This window comes from Carlito syrichta, unplaced genomic scaffold (assembly GCF_000164805.1).
Source record: "Carlito syrichta isolate Samal-C Ts95f unplaced genomic scaffold, Tarsius_syrichta-2.0.1 Scaffold307669, whole genome shotgun sequence".
NCBI classification, from domain to species: domain Eukaryota; kingdom Metazoa; phylum Chordata; class Mammalia; order Primates; family Tarsiidae; genus Carlito; species Carlito syrichta.
In genome coordinates, this window is record NW_007251765.1 from 848,493 (window position 1) to 866,569 (window position 18,077).

Genomic DNA, 18,077 nt, shown 5'->3' on the forward strand with positions numbered 1-18,077 from the left:
TCCACTCACCTTAGCCTCCCAAAGGCACAGGATTACAGGCTGAGCCACCGAGCCCGGCTAACTTGCTCTTTTTAAGTAATTTCATATTGAATGTGATATTTCAGAATAAAACAAGGGAAATTTGTTGGTGTGGGAATTGAATACAGTTTATAAGATGTTAAACTTCCTGGCTGAAGGCTAGGCGTGGTGGCTCACACCTATAATCCCTGCACTTGGGAGGCTGAGGTGAGAGAATTGTCTGAGCCCACAGGTTCGAGACCAGCCTGGGCAACTTGGTGAGACCTCATCTCTACAATAATCAAAAAATTAACCGGGCATGGTGGTGAGTGCCTGTAGTTCCAACTACTTGGAAGTCTGAGGCAGAAGGATCGTCAGAGCCCAGTAGGTCAAGGCTGCGGTGGCCGGGAGCGTGCCACTGCCCTCCAGCCTGGGTGATAGAGTAAGACTCCAATTCAAAAAAAAAATGCCTGGCTGGGCATGGTGGCTTATGTCTGGGCAACATAGCAAGATCCCAGCTCTCCGAGAACATTTAAAAATTAACTGAGCATGGTAACATGCAGCTGTAGTCCCAGATACTCAGGAGGCTGAAGTGGGAGAATCCTTTGAGCCCAGGAGATTGAGACTGCAGTGAGCTGGGATTGTGAGTGAGACCCAGATGCTTTTTAAAAAAAAAAAAAAGCCCTTTAAGAAAAAATTTCCTAGCTGGGCTCGGTGGCTCAGCCTGTAATCCCGCGCCTTTGGGAGGCTGAGGTAAGTGGATTGCCTGAGCCCGCGGGTTCGAGACCCGCCTGGGCAGCAAGACCTCATCTCTACAATAAATCAAAAATCAGCCAGGCGTGGTAGTACATGCCTGTAATTCCGGCTACTCGGAAGGCTGAGGCGGAAGGATCGCCAGAGCCCAGCGGGTCGAGGCTGTGGTGGCCGGGAGCGGCCACTGCACTCCAGTCTGGACAACGGAGTGAGACTCCAACTCAAAAAAAGAAAGAAAGAAAAAATTTCCTTCTAGATATTTCAAATTCTTTTTGAAATATTAACTATTTTGAATTCTTAACTATTATTCTATAGATAGCTTTATTTCCTTTAATTGATTTATTCCTCGATATACCAGTGCTGAAAACCTTTTCTCACCATGGGGCCTTATTTTTCTAATAGTATTTTTATGTTTTTAACTCTGTGTTGACATCTATAAGTTTTTTCGCTTTCTTTTTTTTTTTTTTTTTTGATTTGTAGTCTCACTCTGTCACCCAGACTGGTGTGCAGTGGCACTCTCCCAGTCACCACAACCTCAACCTGCTGGGCTTCAGCGATCCTTTCGCCTCAGCCTTCCAAGTAGCCGGAACTACAGGTGTGCGCTACCATGCCTGGCTAGTTTTTGACTTATAGAGATGATGTCTTGCTAAGTTGCCTGGATGGGTCTTGAACCTGCGGGCTCAGACAATCCACTCGCCTCGGCCTCCCAAACTGCTGGAATTACAGGCTGAGCCATTGAACCCCGGAGAGATGGAGTCTTGAGAGCTATGTTGCCTGGACTGGTCTGGATCTCCTGAGCTCAGGTGATCCTCCTGCCTCTGACTCTCAAGTAGCTGGGATTATAGACATGTGCCCCAGAGGCTGGCCTATAATTTCTTAAAATATGCAATGACTAGCATATTTTGTTTTTCCTGTCTGCAACATTAACAGAATATGGATTGTCAAAAATAATTAACTCTTTTGGAAGCAGTTAACAAGAATGATACGTTCTTTTCATAGTGATATTTATTTTAAAATGTAAATATATTTTTTTTCTTTTTCTTTGTTTAAAGTCGAAGTCTCACTCTGTAGCCCAGGCTGGAGTACAGTGGCATGCCCCCAGCCTCGACCTGCTGGACTCAGGCGACGATCCTTCTTCCTCAGTCTCCAAGTAGCTGGAATCGCAGGCATACACCACCACGCCCAGCTAATTTTTTTATTTATTTTAGAGACAAGATTTCGCCATGTTGTTCAGGCTGGTCTCAAACTCCTAAACGCAGGCAATCCTTGCTTCTGCCTCCCAGAGTGCTGGGATTACAGGCGTGAGCTACTGCACCCAGCCAATATTTTCTTATAGTGAGAATAACAAAGTGGTATCTGAATGTTTTAAGCCCAGATCTTAAAAATTCCTGGTTATATTATTTCTTTAAAAAATCGAAGTGACCAGTTTGGACTATTTTCCATAGATCATAGGTTAAATAAAGGGATTTACAAGTTAAACTTTTCTAAGATTTGAAAGCTCTCCTTTATTGGTACAGACACAAAAAGAATACTGATACCTAACTACCAAAATATCATAGAACACTTGTGACTTGGCACACAACAACCTCAATATTAAATAGTCGGCATTAAGACAATTATGCAAGCCGGTCTTGGTTGCTCAGTCTGGTAATCCCAGCGCTTTGGGAGGCTGAGGTGAGTGGATTACCTGAGCCCGCGGACCCGCCTGGGCAACTTGGCGAGACCTCATCTCTACAGTAAATCAAAAAAATTAGCCGGGCGTGGTAGCGCATGCCGTAGTTCCAGCTACTCAGAAGGCTGAGGTGGAAGGATCGCTGGAGCCCAGCAGGTCAAGGCTGTGGTGACCAGGAGCGTGTCCCTGCACTCCAGTCTGGGCAACAGAGTGAGACTCCAACGCAAAAAGTAAAAATAAAAAATAAAGTGTAAGTTACTAACATGAAATAAAGTACACTCAAAATATGAGCTTTATTAATGTCATCTGGCAATGTAACCTTTTTTTTGAAAGAATATATTTATAATAACGATTGAGGATAAAAATGGATCCTTCTTGACTAGAAACACTATTTTATTGGGAACTTAAAAAAAATTTTTTTTTTAAGCCGGATTTGGTGGCTCAGCCTGTAATCCCACACCTTGAGAAGCTGAGGTGAGTGGATTGCCTGAGCCCGTGGGTTCGAGACCCGCCTGGGCATCTTGGCGAGACCTCATCTCTATAATAAATCAAAAATATTAGCCGGGTGTGGTAGCGTGCGTCTGTAGTTCCAGCTACTTGGAAGGCGGAGGCGGAAGGATCGCCGGAGCCCAGCAGGTCGAGGCCGCGGTGGCCGGGAGCGGCCACTGCACTCCGGTTTGGGCGACAGTGAGACTCCAACTCAAAATTTAAAAAAAAAATTTTTTTGCATATAAGACTGGCGTTTCTTTCTGCTGTAAGATGTTTGTAAATAAGGTCTGTGCAAAGAGACCTAACACTTTTTGTTTGGGAAAAAAAATTCTATATTTGGTATTTACAAATACTCCATCTTTTAAAAAATTGGAATGGATGTTCAAAATAATGAATTCTATAAGAGTAATGGGTTGATGTTAGTTGTGTGTGCTTTTTTTTGTTCAAGTTGATCATTGTATGTTTATAGATAAAATGATTTACTGTTCATGTAGTTCATTTTTTAATAGTCGTATGAGTGCCTATTTTAGATTAGGTATTTTACTAGACAGGAATGACACAGCTCCTACTTCAGATTGCTCACAGAAGGATGAGGGAAATTTACAAATGATCATACCTTGGGATGTGTGCTATGCTGAGAGTTAATTAGGAGCATGGTGCTGGGAACATCTAAGATGGCATTAATTTCATCTTTGGAACATTAGAGAAAGCTTTCCAGAAGAGGGAACATCTGAACTAAGTGTGTGCGTGTGGTGGTAGTGGTTGTTGTTTTTATAGGATGGAGTCTCACTTGTTGCCCAGGCTGGAGTACAGTGGCTATTCACAGGTACAACCATTGCACATTACTTCCTTGAACTCCTGGGCTCAAGCAGTCCTCCTGCCTCAGCCTCCTGAGTAGTTGGAACTGCAGGTGTGAGCCACCATGCCTGGTTTCAATTAAGTTCTAAAAGATATTAGGAGTTAGCTAGATGATTAGAGAGGAGTGCAGGGCAGAAGAGTCAAGGCACAGAATAGCATAGCACCTAAAGTTATAGAGATGGATAAGAGGATATGAGAGCTTGGCACAGGAGAAGAGAACTTGGGGAGTTAGTATGGTTGTAACACGGGAAGAAGACATTTGCAAGAGGTGAGACTTTCTTAGATCATTAAGGAATGGATTCATGCTGTCTGCGTTTCTTGATTGTAATAATTGTAGTAGTAGAAAAAGTAATTGCTGGGCTAGCATTTATCAAGTGTTTAATTCTTAGTGCCCTTCTTGTTTAATTCTTAGTGCCCTTTTTTTCCATAAAGTATTCTTATATTTGAAAAGCTTAAGCAAGTTTAAGACAGCATTATTAGAAGCTTTATTAGTAAAGTCATCCTTGCCTTAAATTTGTAGAAATAGATGAACCACAGTTAACATCACAGGTTTGGAGTAAGCCATGCTATAGGTCAAGTTTTTTTTTAGCAGTCAACTGAATCAATTTTTTAATTTTTAAAGCAACTTTAAGATACAAATGATATTAAAACATACATATTTAAAATACGCAATTTGGTAACTGACATTGATAACTGTGTAATAACCACTGTGATCAAGATAATGACTAGATACAGGGCACCTCTCTCGGGTCTCCTCCCACTGGGAGCTTTTCTGCCCTCTCAAAAAAAAGATAATGACCAGATATATCACCCCCAAAGCTTCCTGGTGCCCCTTTGTAATTTCTGCCTCTTGGCCCTCCTTGCCCTCTCATTCCCAAGCAAGTGCTTATCTGCTTTCTCTCACTATAGATTAGTTTATTACTTTCTTACATTTTAAAATATCATCTTGAATCTGTTCTACAGTTTTTTTTAATGTGTTACTTCAACAATGGGTAATGTTTGCCACAGTTTTCAAACACTTATCTAATATCGCTATCTTAACAGGAACTCATCATGTTCATTTTTGTGAAGCACCCTTAAGAAGGGGTTGGACAGCAGAATATCTAGATTTTCATGAACTTATCATCTCACTCTGTTATGAATGTTATTATATTACTTAACTGGGAAATATACTTCTGATATTTGAAAATATTATTGTTTAAGATGGTTGAATAATGTTCTTTCTTTTATCATTGTACCTTAATTTTTTTTTTTTTTTTAGACGATTCCTCCCTATTGAACATTTAGATTATTTTCAGGTTTTGGGGTTTTCTTTTTTTTTTTTGAGTCCAGGTCTCACTCTGTTGCCCAGGCTGGAGGACAGTAGTACAATCATGGCTCACTGCAGTCTCGACCTCCCAGGCTCAGGCAGTCCTTCTGTGTTTTCAGTTTTTTGCTATTCATACAACACATATTTTTCGAACTCTTATTGTCTGTCAGGTACTGCACAGGGCATCAACTTGAATAAGACAGATAAGGCCCCTCTCTTAAGGAATGTACTTTCCAGAGGAAGACAGACAGTGAATGAACAAACGAGTCCATGAGGCTGTTACAGAATTACAGTCAATACTCTGAAAGAGGCCAACAGGAAGATGTGGCAGGGCAGCTGGGTTGGGTCATGCGGACGGCATTACTGCTTCAGACAGGCCAGTAGGGGAGACTTCTCTGAAGGAGGGGCCTGAGGATAAGAAGAGCTCCAGGAGGAAGATCCTTGGGAGATGGCACATTCATGGCACAGGCCCCGACACAGTTACTTATTCTTCATAGACCAGTAGTTAAAGACTTGGCTTTTGTGGGACCATACTTAATACTCCTTTTTCTAAACAAATTGAAGGAACGGAAGCTGTGATATTTCCAGATTTACAGTAAACTGCTATGGGAAGAGGGATACATTTCAGAAATATAAAATATGCTGAGTGAATAGATAGAATTTCAGCAGACAAGTTTCTGGGACTACTATAGTAAAACAAAATAGTGAAAAATATGTAAAGGAGTTATTACTAGGTAACATAAAATCATAGGGGTGTTTGGGAAGCAAATATGAAAAGATTTATCCAATTGTTTGCCAAATATTGAATGTCTCCTATATGCAGGCAGTGTTGTAGGCACTAAGGACATAAACAAAACAGATAAAAGTCCCTGCCCTAATGGGGCTTCCATGAGACAGGCAGTAAAATCAAGATAAAGCGTTAGGTAGGTGTAATAATAAGTATTTTGAAGAAAACAGAAGCAAGATATGTGATATCTGCATTTTAATAGCTATTAAATTACTTCTAACGTGTTATTTCTGTACTTACAACATTATTTTATGTGGGAAAAAAATCATCGGATATCTCTACATATTTCCATCTTGTTTGTGTATTTCCAGGTTGTACGTGGAAAGTGATCTCTCATCCACTCTTAAGACCAATTTTTAGCTGGCATCTATTTGTAGCTGATATTTGGAACTACTTTTCACAAAGAATCTTGTTGTATACCATTTTTTGTATCTCAAATGAGATGTTTTGTAAGAAACTCAACTTTAAATTCATGAGAGATTAATCATCCTATCCCAACCCACCTCCAATATGCCTCTTATAATCATCATGTTTTTGAGATGTTGTAGATTGTTGTAGATTAATTCTCCATTAATTGTTTTTGAATCTTAGCTCTTGGGTTGGAGCCAAAAACAAAGTTGTATATAGTGCCCAGCACAAAATTGCTGATTTTTACTAAACAGGAGGCTTAGGGGAAAAAAGTATAGGATAAATCAAAGATAATTGAGTTACTAATAAAATTTTGCAATTTTGCAGGAAGGTCAGTGTTGTTTTCCTGATTATTTTCCTGTGACTTGATAATTTATATATATGAATATTCTAATTGTATGAAACTTGAATCACATAATATATGGATCTAAGTAAATAATTAAGGATTTTAGGACTAATAGATGCTCTGTAAGTTTGGTATACTGAGTTAAAGATTATTTTCTTAGGCCTTTTCTCTTAGAAATTTTTTAAGATTATATTGAGTGTTTCCTTCAGTTACTAATTTTTATTTACATGAATTAATAAATTATTTTGTGGCTTTTATATATAGAAGGTTCCTTTGAACTTTTCTCATATTTTCAGGTGAAGATTTTATTTATTTATTTTTTTATTTTTTTATTATTATTATTATTTTTGAGCTGGAGTCTCACTCTGTCGCCGACTGGAGTGAAGTGGCCGCTCCCGGCCACCGCTGCCTCGACCTGCTGGGCTCCGGCGATCCTTCCACCTCACCCTTCCAAGTAGCTAGAACTACAGGCGTGCGCTACCATGCCCGACTAATTTTTGATTTATTGTAGAGATGAGGTCTCAGCAAGTTGCCCAGGCGGGTCTCGAACCAGCAGGCTCAGGCAATCCACTCACCTCAGCCTCCCAAGGTGCAGGATTACGGGCTGAGCCACCGAGCCCAGCTAGGATTTTATTTTTTAAAGCGGTACTTTTACGTTCTTGGTATAGTTTGGTGTATATAATGGCAATTGTAAAATTGAATAGTTTGTTTATATTTGTAAGGTTTTCCAGATTATAAATGATTTTACTTTCTTTTCTAGGTTTGTTAAAGTTTTGCACTGTAGGGTTTTGTGGAATCGGGAGCCTAATTGACTTCATTCTTATTTCAATGCAGGTAAGTTAGTCTCAATATAGAATGTAAAATACTTTTACATTCAAAATTGAGTTCTGTGATTTTTCTCTTAGTGTATTTTATATTTTAAGTATATTAAGCAGATAGAAATGCTTGTTTCAGTTTTGCTTCAATGCTGGATCTAGGGTTTCCAACTAATGTGGGGAAAAAAAATCATCTAATGCCCCTATACATTTCCATCTTACTTGTGTATTACCAGGTTGTATGTGGTAGGTGATCTCTTCAACACTCTGAGGATTTTTAGCTGGCATTTATTTATAGTTGATATTTGGAACTGCCTTTTTGCAAAGAATCTTGCTTTATACCATTAGTTTCCCAGCTGTATTCTATCAGTTAGTAGTTCTAAAAGATATAAGTTTATTAAGAACGATTTCGTACTCAAATATGATTTATAAATGTGAATTCAGCTATGTTAAAGAGATTTCTTTAGTGAATAACTTCTCAGAATCTTTATAATATGGATATGTATTGACTCTCTAAGAGGGATTGTGGTTATTTCTCAAACTTTTTTCATTTCTTTTCCTGTTAGTCACAGTCATCTTATCAATGATCATAAAAGGACACTGATGGCATGCTGATATACATATGAATGTTGTGAAGGCAGAAACAAGATTTTCTTTTGCCCTAGACAGGCACTCTATACTAGAATTCTATTGTTTGCAAATTACAAAAGCTGAAATCTAGCTAGCTTAAGCCAGAAAGAAAAAAGGAACGTAAGAATGGATACTCTATAGAAAATCTCGGAATGGGGCTGGTATCAAGCAAGACCAAATCCATAGAAACAAGTGATGTGTTCAGGACTCTTCTGATATTTGTCTCTGCTTTTCTCATTGGCCTCATTTTCTCTGCTGCAGTGGCTGTAGGGCAGGCATAGTTGTGAAATGCTGTCCTTAAGCATTTAAAAGCACCACCAGATGTTTCTGTTAAATCATACTGAACTCGTTGTGGTTAACTCATGAGAATTTTTACATTACAGAAAGAGATGAATTTTTCACAGCAAATGTTGCCAGACAGCATTTCAACAAGCATCTATAGAGCACCTAATGTCTTCAGCAAGCGTGTCAAGTGTTCATTTAGATTATCATCTGTTTTGCTCTGCTTTCTCATATAGCATTTTCACTCTTCAGTTCTGTCTGCTTGATGTTATCATTATGCTTTAAAAGAAAGTCAAAAATCTAGGGGATTTTGCTACCATACTGTGAGGAGGAGGCAGCATATGGACCAATAAGATACCAGAATTAAACAAGGAAAATATTTGGTTTTAAAGTTGGAATTTTCCTGTCTTTACTCATAAACATATGCCTCACCAATTATCCTGCCTTCTCTAACTGTGGGATGGCCAGGCAGGCATGAAGAGGCTAAGGTACTTGTGCACATATGCTTAGACATGAGTTTCTCACTTTAAAGGAGGATCCAAAGTATGTAATGTATTATTGGGATTCTTTTTTATTTTTTTATTTTTTTTGAGTTGGAGTCTCACTCTGTTGCCCAGACTGGAGTGCAGTGGCCGCTCCCGGCCACCGCAGCCTCCACCTGCTGGGCTCCAGCGATCCTTCTTCCTCAGCCTTGCGAGTAGCCGGAATTACAGGCATGCGCTACCATGCCCGGCTGATTTTTTTATTTATTGTAGAGATGAGGTCTCGCTGCCCAGGCGGGTCTCGAACCCACAGGCTCAGGCAGTCCTCTCACCTCAGCCTCCCAAAGGCGCGGGATTACAGGCTGAGCCACCGAGCCCGGCTTATTGGGATTCTTCTAGTTAAAATATCCAGAACTCAAAGTGTCTTTGAAAACTCAACTATTTGGTTAATATTTGCATGGTAGGCTCTTCTTTTGGTGATATTAGCATTACTCTGTGACTTTAGTTATATCCAATTACAGAGCTGATCTGATTCAGCCATTGCTTTCTGGTTCATTAATACCTGCAACTTTCACAATAAATAGCTCTTTTCTTGAAGACCTCCTGGGAGGGGGACTCTATCACATTAAGAAACTGTTGAGTTGTAGAATTACAGTGTTTGAATTTCTGCAGTAAATTCCCTGAATAAAACATTTTTAACTGGGCATGGTGGCTCACGCCTGTAATCCCAGCACTTGGGGAGGTGGAAATAAGAGGATTGCCTGAGTTCTGGGATTCGAGACCAGCCTGGGCAACTTGGTGAAACCTTGTCTCTACAATAAACCAAAAAATTAGCCAGGCATGGTAGTGTGCACCTGTAGTTCCAGCTACTTTGAAGGCTAAGGCGGAAGGATCACTGGAGCCCAGCAGGTTGACAGGTCAAGGCTGCAGTGACCATCACTGCACTCCAGCCTGGGTGACAAGTGAGACTCCAACTCAGAAAAAAAAAGACATTTTCATAGTTACGACCAGTTTAGACTACTTTTAGATTGGGGGAGAAATAAATCAGTTTTCAAACATAGCCAAATAAGATTTGTAGCCTTATCCTACCTGTCATTTAATATATTTAACATGTTATATTAACAACATCAGTTTTATTTTTACTTATTTATTTTTTTTGAGTTGGAGTCTCACTCTGTCACCCAGGCTGGAGGGCAGTGGCACGCTCCTGGCTACTGCAGCCTCGACCTGCTGGACTCCAGCGATCCTTCCACCTCAGCCTTCCAAGTAGCTGGAACTAGAGGTGCACGCTACCACACCCAGCTAATTTTTTATTTATTGTAGAGATGAGGTCTTGCCAAGTTGCCTGGGCGGGTCTCAAACCCATGGGCTCAGGCAGTCCACTCACTTTGGCCTCCCAAAGCGCTGGGATTACAGATTGAGCCACTGAACCCGACTCAACAACATCAGTTTTAGAAGAGAATTTGTTTTAACAATCAAGTTAGATTTTTGCTGTAAGTATCATAATATCACAATGTAATATTTATGTCCTGAATTTATTTTTTCAGTTTCTCAATACACCTTTTATATTTGGTTCATCATCTTTTGGTTTATTCTCCTTTTCTTCCCCATTCTCTTCATGCCTGGCTATTTTTCTTTCTTTCTTTCTTTCTTTTTTTTTTTTTGAGTCAGAGTCTCACTCTGCCACCCAGTATGGAGTACAAGTGGCATGATCATGGCTCACGGCAGCCTCGACTTTCTTGGTGCAAACGATCTTTCCTCCTCAGGCTCCCTAATAGCTCGGACTATAGGCATGCACCACCACATTCAGCTACATTTTTGATCCTTTGTAGAGGTAAGGTCTTGCCATGTTGCCCAGACTAGTCTCGAACTCCTGGACTCAAGGCAGTCCTCTTGCCTCAGCTTCCGAAAGTGCTGGAATTATAGGTATGAGCTGCCATACTTGGCCATTTTTCTTTCTGTCATTAAATATTATTCCCCAGTGACTAGCAGTATTTTCTATTGGCCTGTGATCCCATAAACATTGGGCATGAATTCAAGATCTATAAAAATATATTGTACTTTGTTCACATTGTTTGTAACAAAAATCTAGGAATCTAGTCATTTCATCTTTGAAGCCAAACAGTACAAAGTATAATGCATATATTGCTCAAGAAAGTAAGCTTTACATTTTGCTATGTTTTGCATTTACCTATCTGTTATAAACTTTGGAAGTTCCTAATTTTTCTTCTTAAAAATGTACAAATAATATGAATAATGAGTGGTATGAAATAATACATAGAATGCAGTCAACAAGACTGAGTGTGATGGCTCACACCTGTAATCCCAGCACTTTGGGAGGCTGAGGTGGGAGGATCACTTGAGGCCAGGGGTTCGAGACCAGCCTAGGCAATATGGTGAAACTTTGTCTCTAGAAAAAAATTAGCTGGGTGTGGTGGCTGATGCCTGTAGTACTAGCTACAGTGGAGGCTGAGGCAGAAGGATCACCTGTGCCCAAGAGGTCGAGGCTGCAGTGAGCTGTGATCGTGCCACTGTACTCCCTCGCCTGAGGACAGACTGAGATTCCAACTCAAAAAAAAAAAAAAAAGGAAAACAAATGCAGTCAACAAAAGATAGTCCTGAAGATTTAAAAAACACTCATTCTTTTGGGCCTATATATTTTTACATACATTATGATGGATAAATAATACAATATAAATTTTATTAGAAAAAATATGAGAATATTTTTGTTACACCTAAACGTTTTTCCCTATTCACACAGTATGGACATTTTATACCAAAATCACTGATGTGTGCTTTGCCAAACAAAAAGAAAAAAGTTTGGTATGTTAAGTGTAGAGAAGACAGCCACAAATCAGAAAGATGAGGGTATGTAGGGGAAAATGGAATTATGTGTTGGAATGTAGAAAGTTGTCAGAAGTATGCAGAGATTCTTTCTTTATTGCAGTTAAAATATAAAATTTGGTGCATCGTGGAATAAATTATTTTCATTTTCATTTCTTTTAATGTTGCAGAGTAGATTTCCTTAAAGGACTAATACCTATATAAGCAGTAGAAATTAACAACAGCAGGATAATCTTCAAGACATTTATGAATTTTACAAGTAAATTTATCAGATTTATAAAATTAATTCCGGCTACTCAGAAGGCTGAGGCAGAAGGATCGCTGGAGCCCAGCAGGTTGAGACTGCAGTGGCCGGGAGTGGCCACTGTACTCCAGCCTGGGTGACAGAGTGAGACTCCTGCTCAAAACAGAAAAAAAGTCTCAGTTTCATATTTAGTATATGCCACTAACTTTAGCATTATACTGTTTTGTGTAAGTTTTCAGCTTTTAAGTACTGGGTTTGACTTTCACACAAAGTTTTTTTTTTTGTAGTCAGAGTTTCATGTTTCACTCTTGTTATACAGGCTGGAGCGCAATGGCACATGCACGGCCACCGCAACCTCGACCTAATGGGCTCAGGCAATCCTTCCGCCTCAGCCTTCCAAGTAGCTGGAACTATAGGCGTGTGCCACCACACCCAGCTAATTTTTTGATTTATTGTGGAGACAAGGCTTTGCCATGTTGCCCAGGCTGGTCTCAAACCCGTGGGCTAAGGCAATCTTGCCTCCACCTCCCAAAGTGCTGGGATTATATGCATGAGCCACTGTGCCTGGCCACAAAAATTTATTGAGGAAGAAATACTTTATAAATCCCCTAAACATAGAGTATGAGTATGCCCTCAAAAATGTTTGATGATTGAATAGAGTACAGTATACCTTATGAAAAGTGTGGCTTTGTGCCAAGTACAAGCATGATGAGAAGCTAAAAATGGTAGTTTTTAAAAAGTGATTGTCTTCCTTTAGGACCTATTTTATTCCATTTGGGTACTGTAACAAATTGCCTTAGACGGTAATTCATGAACGACAGAAATGTATTTATTTCTCAGAGTTCTGGAGTCTGGGAAGTCCAAGGTCAGGGCACCAGTGGATTAGATGTCTGGTGAGGGCTCTCTGCTTCCTAGTGGTGCCTTCCGTGTGTCCTTAGGTGGTCTAAGGGGAGATGTGTGCCCTTGGGCCTTTTTTCTTTTTTTAAGGGCACTAACCTCCTTCATGACTTAATCACTTTCCAAGGGCCTCATCTCTTAATACCAACACATTTGGGTTAGATTTCAGCATTTGAAATTTGTAGTGACACTAACATTCAAATTCAAACCATAGCAGAACTTCAGATAAAGTTCTACATTTCACAGGGTCACTTGAGATAATAAAAATGAAGGTTGATGTGATATACTATATATAGTAGGTTTTATGCTGTCATTGGAAGTGGGTTTAGTGAACACCAATCCTAAAGGAACTTATGATCTATTACAAGAGTGGTCTGATAATAGATTTCACTTATTATCAGAAATAAAATGTTTCCTTGGGAACTGCAGGCTTAAAAAAAAGTTATTTTGATTTCATCCTGTTTAAATTCTTTGAATTTTACAAACATTTTTAAAAGCCTGGGCTTTTCAGCTTAGAGAAAAAACAAGGCCAAAACTCTAGGTTCACATTTATGTAAGCCACTTTGGTCAAAACGTAGCCTGTGCCCTTGGATAAAGACTAACTAAACGTTTAATCACCCTAAGTCTGGAAAAGTTTTTGAAAGTACTATATGTACATATATATGTATGTATATAAAATATATAAAAGTAGATATTGTAGATATCAATCTTCAAATAGCTCTCTGTATTATTTCTTTAACCCCGGTGAGGTTTATTGGGGAAGTAAACTAAAAAACTGAGATGACTGATAATTTGTGTAGCTTCTGCTCTGTCACGTGTCCTTAATTATGAAGATATCTCTTAGTTCACTTAACCTGCAGGTAGATTTTCCTTTAGCGTCTTAAGGGAATTTTCAAAACAAAGAGTATCTTAAAACTGGTTCTGAGACTAATCCCAAAGCTGTGTTTTCCTCAGGATATATAATGATAACTCTTACTCATTCTTAAAGAACAATATTTATATTGATCATTTGGGATTAATACTACAAATATTTAAATCAAATGAAGTCGGGGGTTTGAATGTTTAAATCCTGGCACTGTGTAGGAATTTTGATGTTTAATTAAAATGTGATTAATCGGGTGGCGTTAATAGCCTCACCTTAAAATTAATCACACAGAGAAGTGAGCTATGGACACAAAAATGTAATCTGACTTTTTAAAGAATATAAATTTACTTATTTGGGGGGGAATTGGGATGAACACAGGTTTCATCATTAGCCTCTGATTGTAGACAGCTGAATCCTTTTACCTTTGTCTCCAAATTAGGAGGTGACCTGGTCTTACCAACGCTAATGTTAGAATTTTTTGTGTGAAGAAACGCAGAAGTGTTTTAGATAGAAAAAGGGTGCATAACCAGGTGTGGTGGCTTACGCCTGTCCCAGCACTTTGGGAGGTGGAGGCAAGAGGATTGCCTGAGTCCAGGGGTTCAAGACCAGCCTGGGCAACTTGGTGAGACTTTGTCCCTATGATAAGGTTAAAAATTAGCCAGGTATGGTGGTACGCATCTTTGGTTCTAGTTAGAAGGCTGAGATGAAAGGAACGCCTGAGCCCAGCAGTTCAAGGCTGCAGTGGCCGTGATTTTCTTGCTGCACTTTAGCCTGGGCAACAGAGTGAAACTGCTACTTGAAAAAGAAAAAGAAAAAGGGTGCATAGATAAAGTTATATAAAGTGTTATTATTTTTTCTTTCACTTCTTAATTCATTTATTACATTTGAAATTTATAAAATATTTGAGTTACCTAAGAAGCACGACATCAGTGACAATGCAGTCATTAAATGAGGGTCATATCTATTGCTAAAATTTAGATAATAAAGTACTTACTGGGGCCAGGTGCAGTGGTTTATGCCCGTAATCCCAGCACTTTGAGAGGCTTGAGCCCAAGAGTTTGAGACTAGTCTGGGTAACATAGTAAGACCTTGACTCTACAAAAAATTACAGAAATTAGCCAGGTGTGGTGGCATGCGCCTGTAATCCCAGCCACAGGCTAAGGTGGAAGGATTACCTGAGCCTAGGAGGTTGAGGCTGCAGTAAGCTGTGATCATGCCGCTGCAATCCAGCTTGGGTGACAGAGTGAGATCCCAACTCAAATAAAATAATATAAAATAATAACGTTTTTTAAATGTTATTTTAAATGTGGTAACCACATTTTTTTCCTTTACTTTTAGTAAACTGCTTCCTAGTGATACTCAAGTATCTACCTAAGTATATACAAAACCTAAGTATATGCAAAAATGCATTTTACAGCAAAAAAATCAAAAGTTTATAAATTACAAAAATATTAGTGATAATAAAGTTCAAATAAGATAAGCTCTTCATAGTGTGGTAAAATAGATATAGTTCCGTGGTATTAATTATGTTCAGAATATTGTACAACCCTCACCAGTATCTACTTTCAAAACTTTTTTGTCACTCCAAAGAGAAACTCTATACCCCTTAAGCAATAACTCGCACTCCCCCTCTCCCTGCCCCTGGTATCCTTTAATTGACTTTTTGTTTTTTTGAATTTTTACCTATTCTAGATGTTTTGCATAAGTGGAATAATACAATATATTTCTTTTGTGTCTCGCTTATTCCATCTTGAATATTTTCAAGGTTTATTGATATTGTAGCAAGTATCATAACGTCATTCCTTTTTTTCTGTTCTCTTCCGTTTCACTGGATTCATTCCTTTCATTGATTTATTTATTTTTTGAGAAAGCAGGAGTTTATTAAGAATGGAAAAAAGCTCTCAAGGAGAAGGGTACCTAAAAGAGGGTTGCCCCTTTTTATTGCTTAATAATATTCCCATTGTATGTATATACCACATTTTGTTTATCCATTTAGCTGTTGATAGACACTTCGGTTGTTTCCACTTTTGGTTATTGTGAATAATGCTGCTATGAACATTTGTGTACTGTGTATTTTTAAGTCTGTGGTCAATTTGTTTGGGTATATACCCAGGAGAAGGTAGAACTTTTAAATGAAGTGAAATGAAAACAATATCTTTGTGATATTGTAGGGTTAAACCTTAAAAAGAAGATCCCAGAAGCATAAACCTTATGACTGCATTAAAATTAATAAATTCTCTTTTTAAAATAATACCACAGGCCAGGCACGGTGACTAATGCCTGTAATCCCAGCACTTTGGGAGGTGAAGGCAAGAGGACTGCCTGAGTTCAGAGGTTTGAGACCAGCCTGGGCAACTTGGCGAAGCCTTGTCTCTACAGTAAATCAAAACATTAGCTGGGCATGGTGGCGCATGCCTGTAGTTCCAGCTACTGCAGAGGCTGAGGCAGAAGGATCCCCTGAGCCCAGCAGGTGGAGGCTGTGATGGCTGTGAGCTGTGAGCGTGCCACTGCACTCCATCCTGGGTGACAGAGTGAGACTCTGACTCAAAAAGAATTTTTTTTCCTAGAAAGGAATACCACAGACCAAGTTAACAGTTAATAGACTGAGTGACTTCTGCAAGAAAATGATAGAAAGTCTAGTTAAATAAGCAAAGTAAACTAATCAGTGATCCACAGAGCAAGTTACCCAAATAACTAATAAGTAAAGAAGGAGATACTTCTGGGCATTTAACTCCCCAACATTCATACTTCTGTACACAAGGGGACATGTAAAAAGATGTCTGCTGTAGCACTAACACTGTTTATAGTAGCAGGTGGTTTGGATCAACCTAGTTGTGTCTGCCAGTAGGGGAATGGATGCATCCTCTGTTACACTAGACATAGTTATAAGCATTTACCTATGTGGACATGCAGGTACATGGAAATGCCCTAAAATCATATTGTGCTATGAAAATAGTTTAAAACTGAACATGGCCTGGGCAACTTGGCGAGACCTCATCTCTACAATAAATCAAAAATCAGCTGGACGTGGTAGCGCACGCCTGTAATTCCGGCTACTTGGAAGGCTGAGGCAGAAGGATCACCGGATCCCCAGCAGGTCGAGGCTGCAGTGGCCGGGAGCGGCCACTGCACTCCAGTCTGGGCAACAGAGTGAGACTCCAACTCAAAAAAAAAAAAAAAACTGAACATGATTAACAACATAGTAATATTCAGATTACTTTAAAATATATATTTATTTCAGAGAGAACATAACATTTTAAAAGAAATACAGATCCAAGTCATATGCCAAATTAAGTGTATGCCCATTATTCATGTGGGTGCCTGTAATTAGGTGGAGGGGAGGGCTGTCGAGAATTAGACTGGACATCAGGATAAAGGACAGAAAAACAGCAGGAAATTTGGTGACCACTTTTAACATTCTTGTCTTTAATCCGTGTTTTTAAAATTTAACTGATGCACTTTTCTTCTATAGAATTTAATAGAAAAGCCTACGCCTTTAAATAAACAATTTGAGATTTTTTTGCATTTAAGCTGCAAATAAGACTTTATGATGAAACCATCAAAAATGACACAAACGAAGAAGCTACTCAATCCCTCCAGACTACCACCAACCATCCCCACAGGAGGATATGGTTGTCCTGAAGATATCCATGTCAAATCCCTGGAACTCTCAAACGTCATCTTATTTGGACAAAGGTTTTTTTGCAGATGTGATTAGGTTAAATATCTTAGTGAGGGGATCCTCCTGTATTACCTGGATGGACCCCAAATCCAATGATAACAGCCACAAGCCAATGGCCACCAAAGACTGCTGATGGCCCCTGGAAGCTTAGAAAGAGGCATGAAATAGAGTCTCCCAGCTGTGCTCCTTTCAGACTTCTGGCCTGCAGAACTGTACGTTTCTATTGCTTTGATCCACTGAGTATGTGGTAATTTCTTACGGCAGTCTCAGGAAACTAATACAGAGGGTCATAAAGTTGCCTTCTCGAGGTTTTAGGGCTTCGTACACAAGAAACCTCGATGCCCATTTTTGCTTACGTGTGTAAGTGTGCTTTCTTCTCCCCATCGATTTCAGAACTCTTCCCCAGCTTGTGGAATGGAAATACATCATACTCCAGAATTTGGCTTCAGGTTATTTCTTAGCAGAGAAATAAACTCACGATTTTAGATTTCATACTCTGTTGTCAACGAACAGATGGACATGGGCATATTTACTGAGTAAAACATTACCCACTATGGAATATTTAGAATATTTGTCATTTTATAATTAAAATAATGATTGATGAAAGATTTTAGGATGGGCACATTTATTGTATATGTGTATGTGAGATGCTTAAACTAGTTTGATTTTTTTTTTTCAATTTTTTTTTTTTTTTTTGAGTTGGAGTCTCACTTTGTC

The 18,077-nt window shown here is 39.1% G+C and overlaps 1 protein-coding gene across 3 annotated transcripts in view; it reads left to right on the plus strand.

Annotated features, from left to right (window-relative positions):
• The window catches only part of TM2D1 (TM2 domain containing 1), a 51,076-nt gene that overhangs the window by 24,250 nt on the left and 8,749 nt on the right, over window positions 1–18,077 (plus strand). For all 3 annotated transcript variants that reach the window (XM_021715779.1, XM_008064533.2, XM_021715780.1), the window contains one exon: window positions 7,380–7,453. In XM_021715779.1, the coding sequence (XP_021571454.1) occupies window positions 7,380–7,453 (74 nt within the window). The remainder of the gene's footprint in view (window positions 1–7,379; window positions 7,454–18,077) is intronic.